Source organism: Hyla sarda, chromosome 2, assembly GCF_029499605.1.
Source record: "Hyla sarda isolate aHylSar1 chromosome 2, aHylSar1.hap1, whole genome shotgun sequence".
In the NCBI taxonomy this organism is placed as follows: Eukaryota; Metazoa; Chordata; class Amphibia; order Anura; family Hylidae; genus Hyla; species Hyla sarda.
The window spans coordinates 484,226,333-484,244,806 of NC_079190.1; the positions used below are offsets into that span (position 1 = coordinate 484,226,333).

The 18,474-nt window shown below is 40.9% G+C and overlaps 1 protein-coding gene across 8 annotated transcripts in view; it reads right to left on the reverse strand.

Moving 5' to 3' along the window:
* The window catches only part of GRIK1 (glutamate ionotropic receptor kainate type subunit 1), a 512,490-nt gene that overhangs the window by 39,680 nt on the left and 454,336 nt on the right, over positions 1–18,474 (reverse strand). For 5 of the 8 annotated variants that reach the window (XM_056559535.1, XM_056559530.1, XM_056559533.1 and 2 more), the window contains 2 exons: positions 13,757–13,875; positions 5,336–5,553 (listed from right to left, as the gene is read on the reverse strand). In XM_056559535.1, the coding sequence (XP_056415510.1) occupies positions 5,336–5,553; positions 13,757–13,875 (337 nt within the window). Of the gene's footprint in view, positions 1–5,335; positions 5,554–6,515; positions 8,326–13,756; positions 13,876–18,474 lie in introns of those variants that run through there. The other 3 variants (XR_008889113.1, XR_008889112.1, XM_056559536.1) reach the window with 3 other exon arrangements.

Here is an 18,474-nt window from a genome sequence, read left to right on the forward strand (position 1 = left end):
GGATCACTTGTTTGTAAGTGTGAGGTCACTTTTCTCCCTCCCACACATCAGCGACCCCACCCATTGCAGCCTACCCGAGCTCCCTTGCATGTTTGCTGTGTTCGAAACTACAATTCCCTGCAGCCCTGTGAAGAATGATCTTCCTCCCACCCAACGGCTGCTCCATCCAATGAAGCGGACAGGCTCTCTCGTTCAACACCTGACTAGTGATGTTATGTCCCAGGCCGCACTGCAGCATTTTGGATGCTGATAAAAATAAACATTGGGGCAAAGGTCACATAAGAGACCAGCCATCAAACACAGATACAAACCCTATATTATGTACTACACTAACTTTACAGCCTCTATAGCACAATAAAATAAAAAAATATATAAAATCCTGAAATAATCTCTTTTAAGAGGTCTCATCAGGACAACCCCCTTCCTATTAGGGCATATGGCTGCTATGTTATATTACATTTTCCCTGCAGTATTGTCTGACTTGTCGTCCCTTTAACAGCTGACAACATATTTGTTCTGGGGAAATCGTCTATGGCTTCACGGGCTGATAATATCTCATTCACGTCTTTGGTGTTTTTTATACTGTAAGGGAAGTCTGTTTCCAGGGCTGATAATGAATAGCCTGACAACAGACATTCCTATTTCCTCCCTTCTGATTTAGTAGAATGTGTGGATTGTCAGTCCATCTGTTTCACTATACTATAAAATATCAGTATTAAACTCTTCATCATGACGGCTCCGCACATAATCACCAATAAATACACCGTACAGTTGTTCCTTAAGGACACGGAGCTGCAGGAGAGAGAGGTCTACTACAGAGAGGCTTGTTCCCCCAGAAAATCAATCAAAACCACATAAGAGAAGAGGGAATGGTGATAGCAGCAGAAGAAAAGTATGCTGATCTTGTGGGGCAAGTGACCTGGGCATCTTTATAACTAAATCAGCAAGGACCAGGTAATGGCAAATGTACCCAGGTCACTGCCTCCCACAAGATCAGAACACTTTTTTTCTTCTGCTTTTATCGTTCCCATGGTTTGGCATTGCCTAACCCTTACTAATCTAATCACAAATGTGCCCAGGTCACTGCCTCCCACAAGATCAGCACACTCTTCTTCTGCTGCTTTTATAATTCTCATGGTGTGTGCTAATCTTGTCGGGGCAGGGAGTTGGGCTCATTTGTAATTAGATTAGTAAGGATAAGGCAATGTTGACCCATGGAAATGATAAAAGCAAGAAGAGTGTACTGATCTTGTGGGAGGCAGTGACCTTGGCACATTTGACATTACCTGGTCCTTACTAATCTAATAAAGAAATGTGCCCAGGTCACTGCCTCCCACAAGATCAGCACACTCTTCTTCTGCTGCTTTTATAATTCTCATGGTGTGTCATGGGTGTCTCATCTTCTCGGGGCAGGGAGTTGGGCTCATTTGTAATTAGATTAGTAAGGATAAGGCAATGTTGACCCATGGAAATGATAAAAGCAAGAAGAGTGTACTGATCTTGTGGGAGGCAGTGACATTGGCACATTTGATATTACCTGGTCCTTACTAATCTAATAAAGAAGTGTGCCCAGGTCACTGCCCTTCGCAAGATCAGCACACTCTTCTTCTTCTGCTGCTTATATCACTCCCATGGTCTGACATTGCCTGGTCCTTACTAATCAAATTACAGAACATGGAAATGATAAAAGAAGCAGCAGCGGCAGAGTGTGCTGATCTTGTGGGAAGCAGAGACTCACTAGGTCCAGGCACCATATGACTAGAACAATATGACTAGAACAGAGTCAGATCAAGGGAACATAGTAGCAGAAGAGGAATATTTGTAATCACTTTACAATGATTAGACAACATTTTATTATTCCAATAATGGGACAGCAGTAGCAAAAGAGTGTTCTGATCTTGTGGGAGGAAGTGCCTTGTCCACTCATCTGTATATGTTATTGGGGCAGATGTAAATGTAACAGACAGTGAAGGGAGTATCATTTTTTGTAGACAGTACCCCAGACACTCATATGATTACATTAAAAAGGACTAAGCTGCATATGACAAGGATGTGATAAGAAGATGACACCAGCAGTAGCATAAGACTGTGCTGATCTTGAGGTAGGCATTGACATGTACAAACAAGTGTTCTGATGTAAGACTTCAACCAGATCATGGTAATGCAGAAAGCAGCAGAAGAGGAGTGTGGTTACTACATAAGTGACCTGGATGGTTGTGTGATTACATTACCACAGGCCAGGATGTAAAATTTAATGTCAATCGTATTCTGCTAATGATTGTAATAGTAGTACATGAATATGTCAACCATGTAGAAGCCAGTGACCTACTGTAATTAAAGGGGTACTCTGCCCCTAAACATCGTATTCCCCATCTAAAGGATAGGGGATAAGATGTCTGATTGTGGGGGTCCCACCACTGGGGACCCCCGAGATCTCTGCTGTGGCACCCCAGACGCTCTGTGCCTGAAGACTGGCGATGCGGGGTAGAGGCATGTGACGTCACGGTCACGCCCCCTCAATGCAAGTCTATGGGAGGGGGCGTGACGGCAGTCACGCCCCCTCCCATAGACTTGCATTGAGGGGGGGCGTGGCCGTGACATCACGAGCTGGAGTGCCCGTCACGTCAAGAGCCTTCGGTGCTGCACCCAACACTCTAAACGAATGCTGGGTGCAGCAGGGAGATCGCGGGGGACCCCAACAGCGGCACCCCCATGATCAGACATCTTATGCTCTATCCTTTGGATAGGGGATAATATGTCAAGGGGCAGAGTACCCCTTAAAGATTGGTGGAGACAACTTTAAAAATAGTGAATGCCCCAACACATGTTCCCCTTGTGCCTTTCCTATAATGTGGCAGTAAGCTGACACTCATTACCTTACTTAGCAAGAAAGGACCTGTATGACATGGATTGTGTGATAAAGTGAAATTAAACCAGTCTTGAATGACAATATCAGCAGGGCAAGAATGTGTTGACTTTGTGGTATGCAGTGACCTCTCCACCCATTGGATGACATTCGTGAGAAGAATATAGAATGAAAAAAGTCCTGTCTCCAGTGAGAATGATGACAGCAGCGGATGAAGAGTGTTCTGATCTTGTAGGAGACAGTGACCTGTCTCCATATTAAATTACAGAAATAGAATGTGAATGTACAATAATTCCATTATGAGGCCCACACAGCTCTCCGTGTTATCTGGACATAGAGATTAATTTACAAGTTTCAGTATATTTTTATTAGGAAGCCTTATTTTAATAGGTAATATGACAAACCTGGCCTCCATGCTGTGTGATATATTATAGTCTGCTGATAAGTTCTTTCTGTCTGTACAGTCTCCTGATTGACTAAATCACTCTAAGTAAAACACAACGCCAAAGTAAAATTAAAGCCTTTTAGTACAAACTCAAAAATTAGATTGCTTAACCCGAAGAGATCAGAACAAATCCCGTCTGCGCACAAGTTATGCCTGCTTACACCTGCTCTCGCCTTTCAGCATTCCCTCAGTTATCTAGCCGGAAATTCTTTAATTAACACTAATGTAAAGCAAACGGCAATATTAACTCCAGTTCGCCGGTTTCTTAGGAACCATACCGAGGGAACAATGACATTTTTGTCACCTGGATTTGTTCTGGTAAAGCGTCATTAATGTGTTTTCAAGACGAAATGCTGAAAAAAACCTGAAGGAATCTGAAGGTTCTAACATAATGTTTTACGGCTGGTACAGACAAAAGAGGCGCCATTAGTTATCCACTCGAAATAAATGAGCAGTTAAAGAACTACATCCTCCAGTCTTACATATAGATGCAGCAGTAAATATATAATGTTAACTAAAAGTGAACGTCTCCCATATGCTTTTTATTTAAAAAAGTAAAAAAATTAGTTCAGGTAAGCTTTTTAATCTATCTTTATGCTAGTCTAAATGTAAAGCGAGCTAGGGCAAGATACAAATAAATTTTGTGAATTTCTGATTGCACCATACACTAAAAGTTTGCTTCTTGGCTTAGCTGGTCTCCAGTTTTCTGGTCTTGGCTTAGCTGGTCTCCAGTTTTCTGGTCTTGGCTTAGCTGGTCTCTGATTATCTGGTCTTGGCTTAGCTGGCCTCTGATTATCTGGTCTTGGCTTAGCTGGTCTCCAGTTTTCTGGTCTTGGCTAAGCTGGTCTCCGATTATCTGGTCTTGGCTTAGCTGGCCTCTGATTATCTGGTTTTGGCTTAGCTGGTTTCGGATTATCTGGTCTTGGTTTAGCTGTCTCGGATTATTTGGTCTTGGTTTAGCGGGTCTCCGGTTTTCTGGTCTTGGCTTAGCTGGTCTCTAATTATCTGGTCTTGGCTTAGCTGATCTCTGATTATCTGGTCTTGGCTTAGCTGGTCTCTAATTATCTGGTCTTGGCTTAGCTGATCTCTGATTATCTGGTTTTGGTTTAGCTGGTCTCGGATTATCTTGTCTTGTTTAGCCGGTCTCTGATTTTCTGTCCTTGACTTGTCTGGTCTCCGATTATCTGTTCTTGGCTTGGCTGGTCTCTAAATATATCTCTCCATATCTATTCCTAAGCCAGCTCTATCTACCCTGACTTCCTTAAAGGGATATTCCCATCTAAACAAATTATCCCCTATCCCATATCCTAGCAGTCGGACCCTCACAGACCAGCTTGTTTTTTCTATTTTGTGGCTAGGGAAACCTTCTTTAAATAGAAATATCCCTTTAATAGGGACATATCATCTGAAAACGATTCACTGTTTAAATCAAGTTGTTATGTTAACATATTAAAAAAAATTATTACAGATCCCATCACTGACACATCTTGTTCTACAGAGAAAAGTTCTGATACTTCTTGTTTTGCAGAGATCACTTCTCTGACACTTCTTGTTCTGTAGAGATCACTTCTGACACCTCCTGTTCTGAAAAGATCACTTCTTTGCCACTTCCTATTCTGTAGAGATCACTTCTCTGACACGTCCTATTCTGTAGAGATCATTTCTCTTAACACTTCCTGTTCTATCACTTCTGAAACTTCATGATCTATAGAGATCAATTCCGATACTTCCTGTTCTGCTGAGATCACCTCTTTGACACTTCCTGTTTTGCAAAGATCACTTCTCAGCGGTCATCCCATTATCATTACAGGCATGAATACAATAACAGGTAACAATTCTATTATAAAACAGGTAATACATCCACCATATACAATAACGGCCGTTCCTTCACAAAATGGCCGCTTCACATGTCACAGAGCATGCCTTCAATACTTAAGTCAATGAGGTCTCTCTAGACAGTAGGTTTATATGGTCCTTTGACTGTCTGGGCAATGCTGGTTGGGAAACATTGGTTTAGATCTTACCTTAAAAAAGGTCATGGTTGATCCGTCTCTTACAGCCCCGTACTCGATCTTCGTTTGTTTGGCCAAGTCATCTGCAGAATCGATGGGTGACTCCATTCTCTCTACCGTAAGGAAAGCAGCCAAGTTTGCGGTATAGGAAGAGATGATGATCAGGGTAAAAAACCACCAAATACCTCCAACTATTCTGGTAGAAAGGGCTTTGGGCATAAGCTCTGATCCTGTTGCAAGACATAGCATGTGTTATAAAATTAGACTAAAACATATCAAATAGCAATTTATATAGACGGGACCTGCCTGGGTTGTATGTACCCCTCTCTATTTACTTTTAAGAGTGGAGCAAATCTTTTAGATTTAACCCAACCACTTACTGTATATTATAGTATGTATTATCATATCATTTATCCATGCTGGCCATAGCAACTAATAACAGAGCAGCTTTGATTTTTCCCAGTTGTTTAAGCTAATCCCTGACTGGCTGCTATGGGTGACAGTTTTTATTTTTTTTTTTTTACTATACTTTGGGTATATATGTAATTTTATGTATCTGTCATAAAATAATGTTGGAATCTGAAATATAGATATGATTTGACCTTTTTTTATTTTTATGTTTTTTTTTTATATTACTCTCTTACTTAAAAAATCGGTTTGAGATTTTTGTTTCTATTTTTTTTTAAATGTATTTTAATTGTTATTTAGAAACAAGACTCTGTTAATAAGCTAAGGGACGGCTTTGCAGACTTTTTTATTGCATTGCATTATTAATTAAAACACATTTACAGGAGGTTTTGATTATACATTTTAGGCTGTTTCTCTTCTGCAGCTTGTACATCTTACAATACAGTACAAGCTGCTGAACGCCACTCAGAGTTTATTCCATCTAAAGTGACATTTTTACAATATTAGTTAATTTTATTGTAATGGTATCAGATTAGATCAGTGGTCTCCAAACTGTGCCCGTCCAGATGTTGCAAAACTACAATTCCCAGCATGCCCGAACAGCCAACGGCTGACCAGGCATGCTAGGAGCTGTAGTTTTAAAGCAAAAGAAGGGCCACAGTTTGGAGACCACTGGTTAAGAGCAGTGTTTCCCAAGCGGGGTGCCTCCAGCTGTTGCAAAACTACAACTCCTGGCATGCCCGGACAGCTGTCCAGGCATGCTAGGAGTTGTAGTTTTGCAACAGCTGGAGGCACCCTGGTTGGGAAACAGTGGCTTAAAGTAACATTCTGAAGAGCAGAGAGAGGCTGAACCAATAGAGAGTTCACCTGAATGAATGAATGAGCACTTAACAGCATCCAGCAGCTTGTACTGTATTGCAAGACATGCAATCTGTAGAAGATGACCGGTCTAAAATGTTGACTAGAATCAAATGTAAAAATGTTGTATTTAATAAAATACATAGAATGCTATTTAAAAACAGTCTGCAAAGGTGTCCATAGCTTTTAAGGGGATTTTATGACAACACTCTAAAGCAAGGATTGCAGATGGAGCTTCAACCAGTGGTCATATTCTATTACAAAATTAAATAAGTATATGAGTGTATCCATCATTTAACATTAAACTAAGCTCAGACTCATTATGGCTATGTTCACATGACCGAAAATGTGCAGAATGTCCAGGCTAGCATTCCTCACATTTGCATGTTCCGGCAGTACCAGGACCGCTCAGAAATGCCTCATTTTCATAGATGGCAATGCATTTCCGAGCAGAATCGGTTCAATGTTTCTGTGGACGCCGGAATCGGGATTTCCACCATGTGCACTGTGCAACAGAATCCTATAGAAATCTATAAGACTCTCCTGCATCGAGTGGAATATCCCCACAAAATTTCACTCTGAAATACCGCCGTGAGAACATAGCTTTATGATGCTAAACTAGAACGTAGTGAATAAAAAAAAAAAACATTCTTCAGGAGCAATCGAAACATGATCCATCTAAAAAAATCCTCAATATATGAGATCAGGACATGGAAAAAGACTATGACGATTACCATGATTTTACATGTGTCAAAAAGTTGGTTTGTCTGTAAAGGTTTCGATATCCTGCCAATTTATTTTGTCTTGACCTCAGCCACAGGTCAAGATTCTCAATTCTTTTTCCCTCTTCCTTTCCCTGTTGGCCACTTCTCACATTGTCCCATCTGCAGGTTGATCCTGGTTGATCCCAATTAACTACTCTACTTCTCCAAACCACCTTTAACTTAGCCCCATAAAAATAGGCTGACCACAAGTTGTCCCAATGCTGCGATCATCAGTGACTAGCTATAAACTGCAAAAGCACCTAGCAGTATGTATCCAACACTGCAGCACCGCCACAGGTGAAATGAAGCATTACACCCAACCTATTTAAAGCATTGGCCAGTCAATGTAAGGTATCGATGTGCCAGGCCCTCCAGGGCAAGAGACACTCCTTGCAGGCACATTTGTCCTGGATAACTGTTGGTGTCCTTTATTGGGGATACCCTAACAAGGTCCTATTTGAGGATACCCTAACAAGGTCCTTGAAAATGGGTTTCAGAACCAGATGACCCACCTTTTCTTTGTTATGGACAGTTTTTTACTAAGTATTTTTGATAAATTATTATTGTATTCCATTGGTGTAATTTTTATTACTATTAATTATTATGTTTTTTTAGATTAGATACTTTTTTAAATCTAAATCTGTGTTAAATATTGTTAGCACTAGAAGCTCATGACTGATACAGGAGAAACATTTGTTAAGCTCAGTCTATACATTCACGGTTTTTGAGCATCTGGCTCTTCAGGCAGTAGGACAGAAGAGTTTTCATCACCTTTCCTTTAACCCCACCTGAAAAGCCAGAGGCCTCTTGTACCTGGCCTAGAATCCAAAATCATTGTCAAGTCAACATATACAGGACAACATCAGCATGCAAGTGTTTCTATCAGGAATCTGGGTCAGAGACAATACTTGCTGAAGTCTCTTTAATATGGCAGACATGACAGCCAATCCTGATCCAGACTTTGCTCACGCTCTGTAGAAAAGAGAAAGTCTGATCATCACACTTAAGAATTGAAACAAAACGGCTTCCAGTCAAGCACAACATCCATTTTGTACAATGCAAGGAGAGCATGACACTAAGTGCAGAGGGTACACACTGATCCATCTTTTGCTTTACGTTCACACTCTGTTGGCCAAGCGCCTTCATCCATGGAACAAACGGCCATAATGAAAAAAAAAACATCCGTCCTTCCAGTGATGAAGGAGCTTTTGGCGACCTGCTTGCCATCACAAGAACTATGCAATTTATGCACGGAGACATGACTGAGGTTGTTTTAATATTTTTTTTTATATTTCTTGAAAGACAAGCAGAGTCTGGTTGGGGCTGACTGTCATGTACCCAAGGTAATGGTAACTAGTGGACACTGCATCCCACAGTGTGCTGTGGATGCTGGTAAACTCCAGAGATGGGACTTATTGAGGTATTGTACACGATGGAAACAAGGTTCTAACACACAATGGTGGACACATTCTAAGACAAAGGCCTATTACTGTAACACTTTATGCCACTTATGCTGGCGTAAAGAGAGACAACAAAATCAAGAAATTCAGACAAATACACGTTTTGTGTAGTTTTTATTTTCAAAAATGTAATTATTTTTTTAAGTTTTTCCTACAAATCCTTTTAGTACACTGAAAGGCCCAGTTACTTTGAATAAAAAAAACTTTTGGTGCCCATACATCTTCAATAACCATTGTTGATGCTTATTCAGGTGACAGCTATTTCTCTTTACCCTTCCATACTCCCTATAATGTTGGCAAACACCTCTGGTGGTGGCTTATCTTCCGTGACAACAAAAGGATCAAGTGTTGAAAGTCAACATGCCCAAGTCTTCTTTCCTCCAACATCATGAAAGTTGGGGGTTCTGCTGAATTCAATGGGTTTGGCCAACTTTTCTTTAAACTATTTAGGAGGATGAGGAGTCAGAAAGTGAGTATACCTCCTGACCTTCTCAGTTGGTAAGGCTGAACGGTGAAATCCCACTGGAAGCTGGCACTAGAGTTGGTTACTTTCAGTTCTACTAACAGCATGACACTTTTCCACTCATTACATCAATCGAGTTTCCCCTTGTTTGGCTCTTTTCATCAGTCCCGTTGACTTTGAATAGAGGGACATATGCTTGAATGTCCCACCAAATATCTGCATTGTGGAGGAAAGGAGCCTCCAACAGTGGATGCATGGGTGACAAGTAACCTGCCAATGTATTTTCATTAGGGCACTCACTTTTTGGACTGATTGTCCTAGTTTAAGTCCACTAGCTGTACAGTTGTATGGTGGATGTACATGCTCAAATAACTCTGCCCTGTCCTCGGTGTGTGTGTGCCTCTTTTCACTTCTTGCTATTCCTGATGACAGGAGTGGCTGTGATGTAACACGGGACTGAGAATCTGTCTTAGAGAGACTTGTGCAATACAACACAATATAGTGTGTTATATTATTTATTGGGCAGCTAATTTCCAGATCATATGTAGGATCAAATGTATGTATGTATGTGCGGCAGGGAACCAGTCTGGTTGTGAAGTGTAAGGAGACCTGGAGAGAAAGCATTTTGTTGATTCATCAGATTCCATTACTCTACTCAGCCTGGCTGTACCATGGGGACAGGTTGAATCCTCACCCACCTACCAGGAGATACAAAGGAGCCATGAAAACATATGCTGTACACTGGTATGATTTGTCAATTTTTTTTTTATAAAGAGCTATTTTTTATTTATTTATTTTTTAAACCTTGAAATTACAAGAATATTGAATTTAGATCTTAACCTTGTAGATCTTGTGTAGATAGGCCTAAACCCACAATCAGATCTGCTGCATCGAAAAAACAACCGAAAAAGTCACATTGGAAAGTTGTGTCAAATCTATCTGTTCACTAGGTACTTGTTACTCTCCTTGTGTCTTGTGATTACATAAAAGTATATACATAAGCTGCCAAATTTGCTGTGATTATTATTTTTAGTTTAGAAACTTTGCCCTCCAAAGAACTAAGTGTGTCCTTCCATCTGTGTTCTTCTCCAGGAAAATATTCATTTATTAGTCGATTTGTAATTTAAAATGTTAGAGTTCTCTTTACACTGGAATTATGTTCTGTTCCATTTGGGGTTCAAGTATTACAATGCAATAATTATTTTTTTTTTTTGGAAAACCCAATATAAGTCAATGAGATTTCTTATGATTTGTTGGGATTTGTGTAAACCCAGATCAATCATATCCAATGTGGCTCCTTAGGATAGACTTTTAGTAGTAGATCGGAATGGGCTCAACCATTAGGACCCGTGTGGATAGCAGGTACGGCAGCATGTATGGATAAGCTGCTGTGTCTGGATAAACAATAAAAGGATCCAGAGCTTAAATGGATCTCCAATTTGAGGATCAGTTGGCATCCAGTGGGTTGGACCCAAACTAAGAATGGGTGATGATCTATGTTTTAGTTACCTTTATAAATGGAAGTCCTGATGGTACTGTCTCTATGTCCCTCTAAGTTGTGATCCCTTTTATGAATAGAAGTCATAATGTTTAGTCAGCCGAGCCTTAATTCTTTTTGTTACTAATAGTCTATTGGTAATATTTTCTTGACTTTTTAAGTTGTTAGGCAAACCTGATGGATGAGAGACTACTTGGATAATGTCTTGTTTTACATCAACATTCTGCTCCGGGGATAAGAAAATTTATAACGTGTGTCGCAGGCTGATGGCTGATCAGATATACAGGACGTCGCGCACTCTGGATTATTGCTCTTATACAATATGGTCTCTAATCTACATGAGACATTAGAGATGAGCTTTTCAATATAGGGGTTGTACAATTAAATAAATATATGGTTTTGTCCTTGGAAGACAGTTCCTTCGTTATTATCATTTTTATGTTAAAAGATAACTCCTTGGTTACATCTCTTTTTGTTTCAGTTAATGTCAAGGGCCTTAAATATTCATAATACTATCCTATCCTGCCCATTCTCTGTCTATACTTTTGCAGGCTGTGCAGTCTATAGATAACACTTACCTCTTTGGATGGTTCTGAGTGGAGTTAAGGTCATTTAGGGTGCGATCTATAGGTCCATATGTCTATATTTAGCTTTTATTCCAAAAAACATGTCACAACTTTCAACAGGTTGTAAGTGTTATTGGAGCCTAGTCCCACTTACAAGCTGAACTGCAATACCGGCCACATCCTATGGACAGGTATCACACTTTTTTTGGGAAGAAAGCAACCATGTTTTAGTAATCCTGGGCAACACCTTTAAGTTTAGAAAAACAGCATTTATGCTGTTAAGTAGTGGATGGTAAAGTAGTGGATAGTAAAACTTATTTTATATGCAATATAGATGTCCTTCCCTTAGATCAAGATATGATTTGGAGATATAACTCTGTAGGTGGGGTCTACATCTCTTCTCAAGTTGCTTCTCAGAAGGGTTGGACTGGACTACCTTGAGCCCACTAGAGGAAATGAGACCCATCAGCCAGCTATGTAAAGGAAATGCATGACCTTGTTAATCACATCATATTCTTTACTATACCCCTTTGGCTCTACTATGGTGGAGGCCCATTATTGGGTTAGGCCGTGCCCCCCTTGAGGATCCTCCTTTCCTGTGATGAGCAAGTTCAACCCTCGTCCCTCTCTGAATTCTAAAAAAAAACAACTGTAGTAAAAAGTTTAGATTGTAGGGTGATGCAAAGGATTATTAGAGATATATTAGAAGGGGATAAGGGGGAAAACCTCATGGTTAGACATCAAAATGTCTATAAAGAACAGTAGGACTCAACATCCCCCCCCCAACAACATAAAGTCTGAGGTTAGTATCGTAAAAGAGATTTATCTATGAAAAACTCTACCTCTGCCTATATCAGTCCATCCTAACGACTATCCAGTCATGAACCAAGCAGCATTTAAGACCATCTCCTATTCTTATCCCAAATTGGCCGAATTGAAGCCTCAGACTTAAAAATAGTGATGGGCGGCAGGAATCATATTCAAATTCACAATATTTCGCTAATATATTGACGATTATTCGTCCCATGTTCGCAAAATTCGCATATTCGCTATGTTGGCTCACTGTTTTTTCCATGTGAAAATTCGTATGTGAAAAACAAACAAAAAAACATGAATATTCGTCATTAGGAATATATAGCACTAAATTCTAAATATTCGCGAAATTGCGAAGTGCCGATATTCACGATAAAAATTCGCATTACAAATATTCGTGCTCAACACTACTTACAAATCTGATGGTTTCCCTTACTGTTGAAAAAGTAAAACATCTCATGACCCCAAAAACATTGCAAAATATTTTTCAAGTGCTTCTTCTCTTTACAATAGCTTCAAAGCTCACCATACATGGTCCATACAAGATAAAATAAGACCAAAAGTCAAGTATATATTAACTACAGCTCTACCGAACTAACATGGTCACTAGGAAATCCGATCCCCTTCTGTCTCCAGGTTGGGTGTGGTTTTGCAGCTCAGTTCCATTGAAGTGAATGGTGCCAAATTGTAATACTACACACAACCTGGGGACAGATGTGGAGCTTTTTTTTTTTTTTTTTTTTTTAAATAAAGAAATCAGCTCTGTTTTTCTATTCCTGGATAACCCCTATAATGTCCTAAGTGTATTTTTTTTTAAAGATTTGTAGTCTTAGTTTAACACCTTTTATCCTCTACCCTCCATCTTATTATTGGATAATAATCTGAGGAAGGGAGGGCTCCTCCCGAAACGCGTCATTTTCTGTTTTTATTGTTTGTTTCTTGTTTTTGTTCAATAAATGGACCTGCCCGGGATCCGCATTACATTTGGACTTCTGTAATTTCATCTATAAGGACTGCAGCGCTGGTACCCAAGGGTTTTGTTTTTCCCCTTCTCTTCCTAACTCCACAGGACGACCTACGTCAGCTCCTGCAACCCACTAGCTTGGCAGCAGTTCATCATCATTTGTACCCCAAATTATTGGGGTTATACCCCTGTTTTGCTCTACTTTGAGGTGAACGGCCATCTATAAGCCCCGTGGGGTAATTCCCCACTCCCCTCATATGTCCTGGGGTAATACACGAGGTGTCGTTTGTCGGTCCTTCTCTTTTTCTCTCCATACAGATCCATCTTATTATTGTCTGATATTAGTAAGATCTATTCATGGTCAAAAATGAATTTAAAACAGGTTAGAAAATTATATTTGAAAGATTAAATGGATTAATGAGAAAGATGTTCCCCAGACATATGTGACAATATATCGTCTATAGTGCGGAATCTGCATAGACATCTCTTTCTGATGACATCACGTTGAAGCCTGGCATTCCAGTAAGCTGGCATAAGGGTTTACAGTTTATTATGGAGTACGGCAATGGAGTTTACCAGCACAGAAGGCCCCAAGCAGACTGTGGGAGGTGTCTGACAATCAAGTTGTGACCTAAGTACCTTGTTGCATGAGAGCTCCAACTCCAAACCAGAAACTATTTAGCAAAGTAAAATTGTTTTCCACGACATCTGAGTCAGGGTTGCACGGGTGTGGGTTATACCACTCGTATGGGGTGAACCTGTGGTTTTTAACAGAGACAGTCTGTAAACATCGGATAAATACAAAGCATCGGCAAACCTGCTTAAACAGTGCGAAGAGAAGAAAAGGAGTTAACGCTTGCCATATAAAGCATTTCACAAGATTACTTTGCAATTTTCACATACAATACATTGAATATATCAGTGAAGAAGATTAAAGGGGTACTCCGCTGCTCAGTGTTTGGAACAAACTGGTCCGAACGCTGGAGCCGGTGCCGGGAGCTCGTGACGTCATAGCCCTGCCCCCTCATGACGTCATGCCCTGCCTCCTCAATGCAAGTCTATGGGAGGGGGCGTGACGGATGTCACGCCCCCTCCCATAGACTTGCATTGAAGGGGCGGGGCGTGATGTCATGAAGGGGCGGGGCTATGACGTCACGAGCTCCCAGCGTCGGCTCCAGCGTTCGGACCAGGTTTGTTCCAAACACTGAGCAGCGGAGTACCCCTTTAAAGGGACACTCCAGGCAGAACTGATTTGATTTGCTATGCCCAGGGAAAGGTTTAAAGGGGTACTCCGCTGGAAAACATTTTATTTTCTTTAAATCAACTGGTACCAGAAAGTTAAACAGATTAGTAATTTACTTCTATTTAAAAATCTTAATCCTTATTGTACTGATGAGCTGCTGTATGCTCCAGAGGAAGTTCTTTTCTTTTTGAATTTCCTTTCTGTCTGACCACAGTGCTCTCTGCTGACACCTCTGTTCATTTAAAGGAACTGTCCAGAGTAGGAGCAAATCCCCATAGCAAACCTCTCCTGCTCTGCACAGTTCCTGACATGGACAGAGGTGTCAGCAGAGAGCAATGTGGTCAGACAGAAAGGTAATTCAAAAAGAAAATAACTTCCTATGTAGTATACAGCAGATGTTAAGTACTGGAAGGATTAAGATTTTTAAATAGAAGTAATTTACAAATCTGTTTAACTTTCTGGTACCAGTTGATAAAAGAATAAAATGTTTTCCAGTGGAGTACTCCTTTAAGGGGGATGGGGGATGATATTATTTGTTCTTGTATCATGCACTGCCCCCCTAAGCCATGCACTAGACATAACATGTTGTGTATCTATGGCCGGAGTATCCTTTTAATGTGTGCAAAGACTTTTTCTTGGTAAATATTTTTATTGATATAACTCCAATCATAATATGATGCATGCCTTAAGAACCACATTTACATAGAACAATCAACACCACAAGGGTGCTTCTGATCCATTGGACAATACCAACCACTGGGAGTCTGGTGTCGCTTTTCTCCACTAAGGTGACTAAAGGTCACCATAGATATTAGAATGATTTAAGGGGTTATCCAGGAAAAAACTTATATATATCTATATATATATATATATATATATATATATATATATATATATATTTATATATATATATATATATATATATATATATATATATATATCAACTGGCTCAGAAAGTAAACAGATTTGTAAATTACTTCTATTAAAAAATCTTAATTCTTTCAGTGCTCTCTGATGACACCTGTCTCGGGAACTGTCCAGAGTAGAAGCAAATCTCTACCCTATGCAGTTACTGAGACAAGCAGAGATGTCAGCAGAGAGCGCTGTTGCCAGACAGAAAAGAACAACTCAACTTTGGCAGCTGATAATTATTGAAAGGATTAAGATTTTTTTAATATAAGTAATTTACAAATCTGTTTAATTTTCTGGAGCCAGTTGATATAAAAAAAAAAAGCTTTTTCCTGGAATACCCCTTTAAGTTAATAGAAGGACAAATGATTGTGGCAATATAACTATGATATGATATTCTTGACAAAGCCAAGAATTTTAGAGGGGTACTTCACTGGCCAGCGTTTGGAAGCAAATGTTCCGAATGCTGTTTTCGCGCTGCAGGGATCGGCCATGCCCCTCGTGACATCACAGCCACGCCTCCTCAATACAAGTCTATGAGAAGGGGCGTGATGGCTGCCACGCCCCCTACCATAGACTTGCATTGAGGGGCATGGCCGTGATGTCACAAGGGGCGTGGCGGACCCTCGCAGTGCGAAAACAGCATTCGGAACATTCACTTCCAAATGCTGGCCAGTGGAGTACCCCTTTAAGCATGTGGGAACAACAGATGTGGAGAAAGAGAAGAAAATAATTTACATAAAATCAACCAATTTTTTTGTTTCAAACTGATATACCGGCCAAAGAAATCCACCTCGACATTCTAATTTACTGGAAATAAATCTATGTTATGTAGAAGCATGTAGGAGACACGATGGTTAATATGAAGGACATTTAGAGGAAAGGGCTTCTTCTTTACCTTTGAAGGCAAGGTAAGCAAACAAGTGAGTGAGCAACCAAAAGGAGAGCCTTCCTGCATTTTTCTTTTAAAGGCAGGTCACACATGCCCACATGGCAGATAAGAGGACTTTGGAGAGGAAGGAGACCAATTTCACCACCTTCCTGTGCATGGTTTCATATCTACATAAGATTGCACTGTAAGAAAAGAAGGGGCACAGAACAGGCCAGTGGGCCATGCTACCTTTGTCTTCTAGGGGGAGCAAAAGCATTTATGTCTTGGAATATAAAGAGGACTCTATCTGCAGGGACCGTCTCCTATCATTTGGGACATAAAATAGACCTGTGTGAAACTCTTTCTGCATTGAAAACAAGGGGACAGTAGCGGGTCAGAGGGTGAGGTAAAGGAAAATTTAGTATGATGTAGCCCTTTGTGTTGGATAAGGCCCATTGAATGGAAAAAGGTCAATGACTGAGTCTGTGCAGGGCTTCTTCTCTACATAGGCCAGCTATGTTAGAAACCAAGGTAGCCAGAGAGCATGGAAATTATCATGTAGTTCTTTTGTTCTAGAGGAAAAGCAAGTATGGTGTGTGCAACATATAAGGCCTGTGGAATGGAGACCCTAGATCCTACTAGCCCCTTCCTGAACCTCATTGAACCTGTACAGGACGTCCAGTCTCTACATGGACAAGCAATGTTGGAAAACAAGTTGGCAAGTAACTGACAATGGACCATGCTACACATCTTATTTTGAGAAAGGAAAAGCATTGATGAGGTGTCCTTTTGTTCGACCTGTATAATGGTGACCTCAGTTCCTACTTGCCCCTTCCCTCTCTACATCGACAAGCAATATTATAATACAACGTAGGGAGTAACTGGCCAAAGGACCATACTACACTTCTTTTCTTAAAGGACATCTGCAGCGTTATAACACTTATCCCCTATCCACAAGATAGGGGATAAGTATTTGATCACGGGGGAGTCCAATGCGAGGGCCCCCCACGATCTCCTGAACGGGGCCCTCGCATTAGCGCTAATGTGTGTAGCAACGACCTAGAAAGGTTGACGTATGCCCCCTCCCTGTCCCCTCCCCATACAGTTCTATGGGAGGCAGCGTTCTTGCCTCCCCACCTCTCCCATAGAACTACATGGAGGAGGCGTGTCGGCCGCAACGTCATGCTGCGACCAGCACGCCTCCTGCAGAGGAGAGCCGCGGCAGAGCCATGGCCCCATGCAGGAGATCGTGTGGGGTCCCAGCGGTCAGACCCCCTGCGATCAAACATCCTCTTTCCTGTGGATAGGGGATAAGTTGTTTTTGGCCTTTAAGGGGGGGGGGGGGGGAGCATGAGGTGGCACTTTTGTAGCATATATGAAGTCCATAAAATGGAAACCCCGATAACTTTGTATCATTGATTGAACAAGTGAAGGGCTTCCTCTCCACATAGACAAGCAATGTTGGAAAACAAGGTGGCCAGTAACTGGTAAAGGATCATGCTAAACTTTTCTTTTTGATGGAGGAAAAGCATGTATGAAGTGCGCTAAGAGACTCCATTTTTGGACCAAGGGTGCTGCTGCTACCTTCTTTTTTGTATATTCTGTATTTGCCACAGCAGCGTGCACCCGTGTGTTAGGTAGTTGTGCTGGCTATTTTTCTTTTTGTTTTTGCTGTGAAATTTAGGGGGGTGGCCCCCTCTCTAGCCTTGCTCCCTTCCCTATTCACAGGAGGTTTTCTAAATTGATAGTGGATCCGACGTGTCACCCAGTCAAGAGGCCATATGCCCAGCAGAGGTGACTGAAATGAGTGTTAGGGTCCCATCCGAAATGAGGCCACCTCCACGTGGTGGATGGGGGACACGTTTTGATCAAAAAGTGTGCTAAGAGACTCCATTTTTTGACCAAGAGTGCTGCTGCTGCAACCTTCTTTTTTGTATACTCTGTATTTGCCACAGCAGCGTGCACCCGTGTGTTAGGTAGTTGTGCTGGCTATTTTTCTTTTTTTGTTTTTGCCAAAAAAACATTGTATCTTTTCTTGATGGTGGTAACATAGTTTACGGGGCTTCCTTGTCTGTGTCTATATGCCTAATAATATCCAAGTAACATAAATATGTTTAGAATACACAAGTGACATCCATGTGTCATTAGAGAGCTCAATGCCGATTAACACAGCACTTAAACATCTCCATTACAGACAATAGTGTCAGGCTTCTGTGTATTGACTAAAAAGTGATCTATAGCTCTACACCGTGCCATAAATCCAGACACTAATATATTCCTGTCTCAAGTACGTCTGCAACTTGTTTTCACGTGGGAGTAACGATTCTCTGCTGA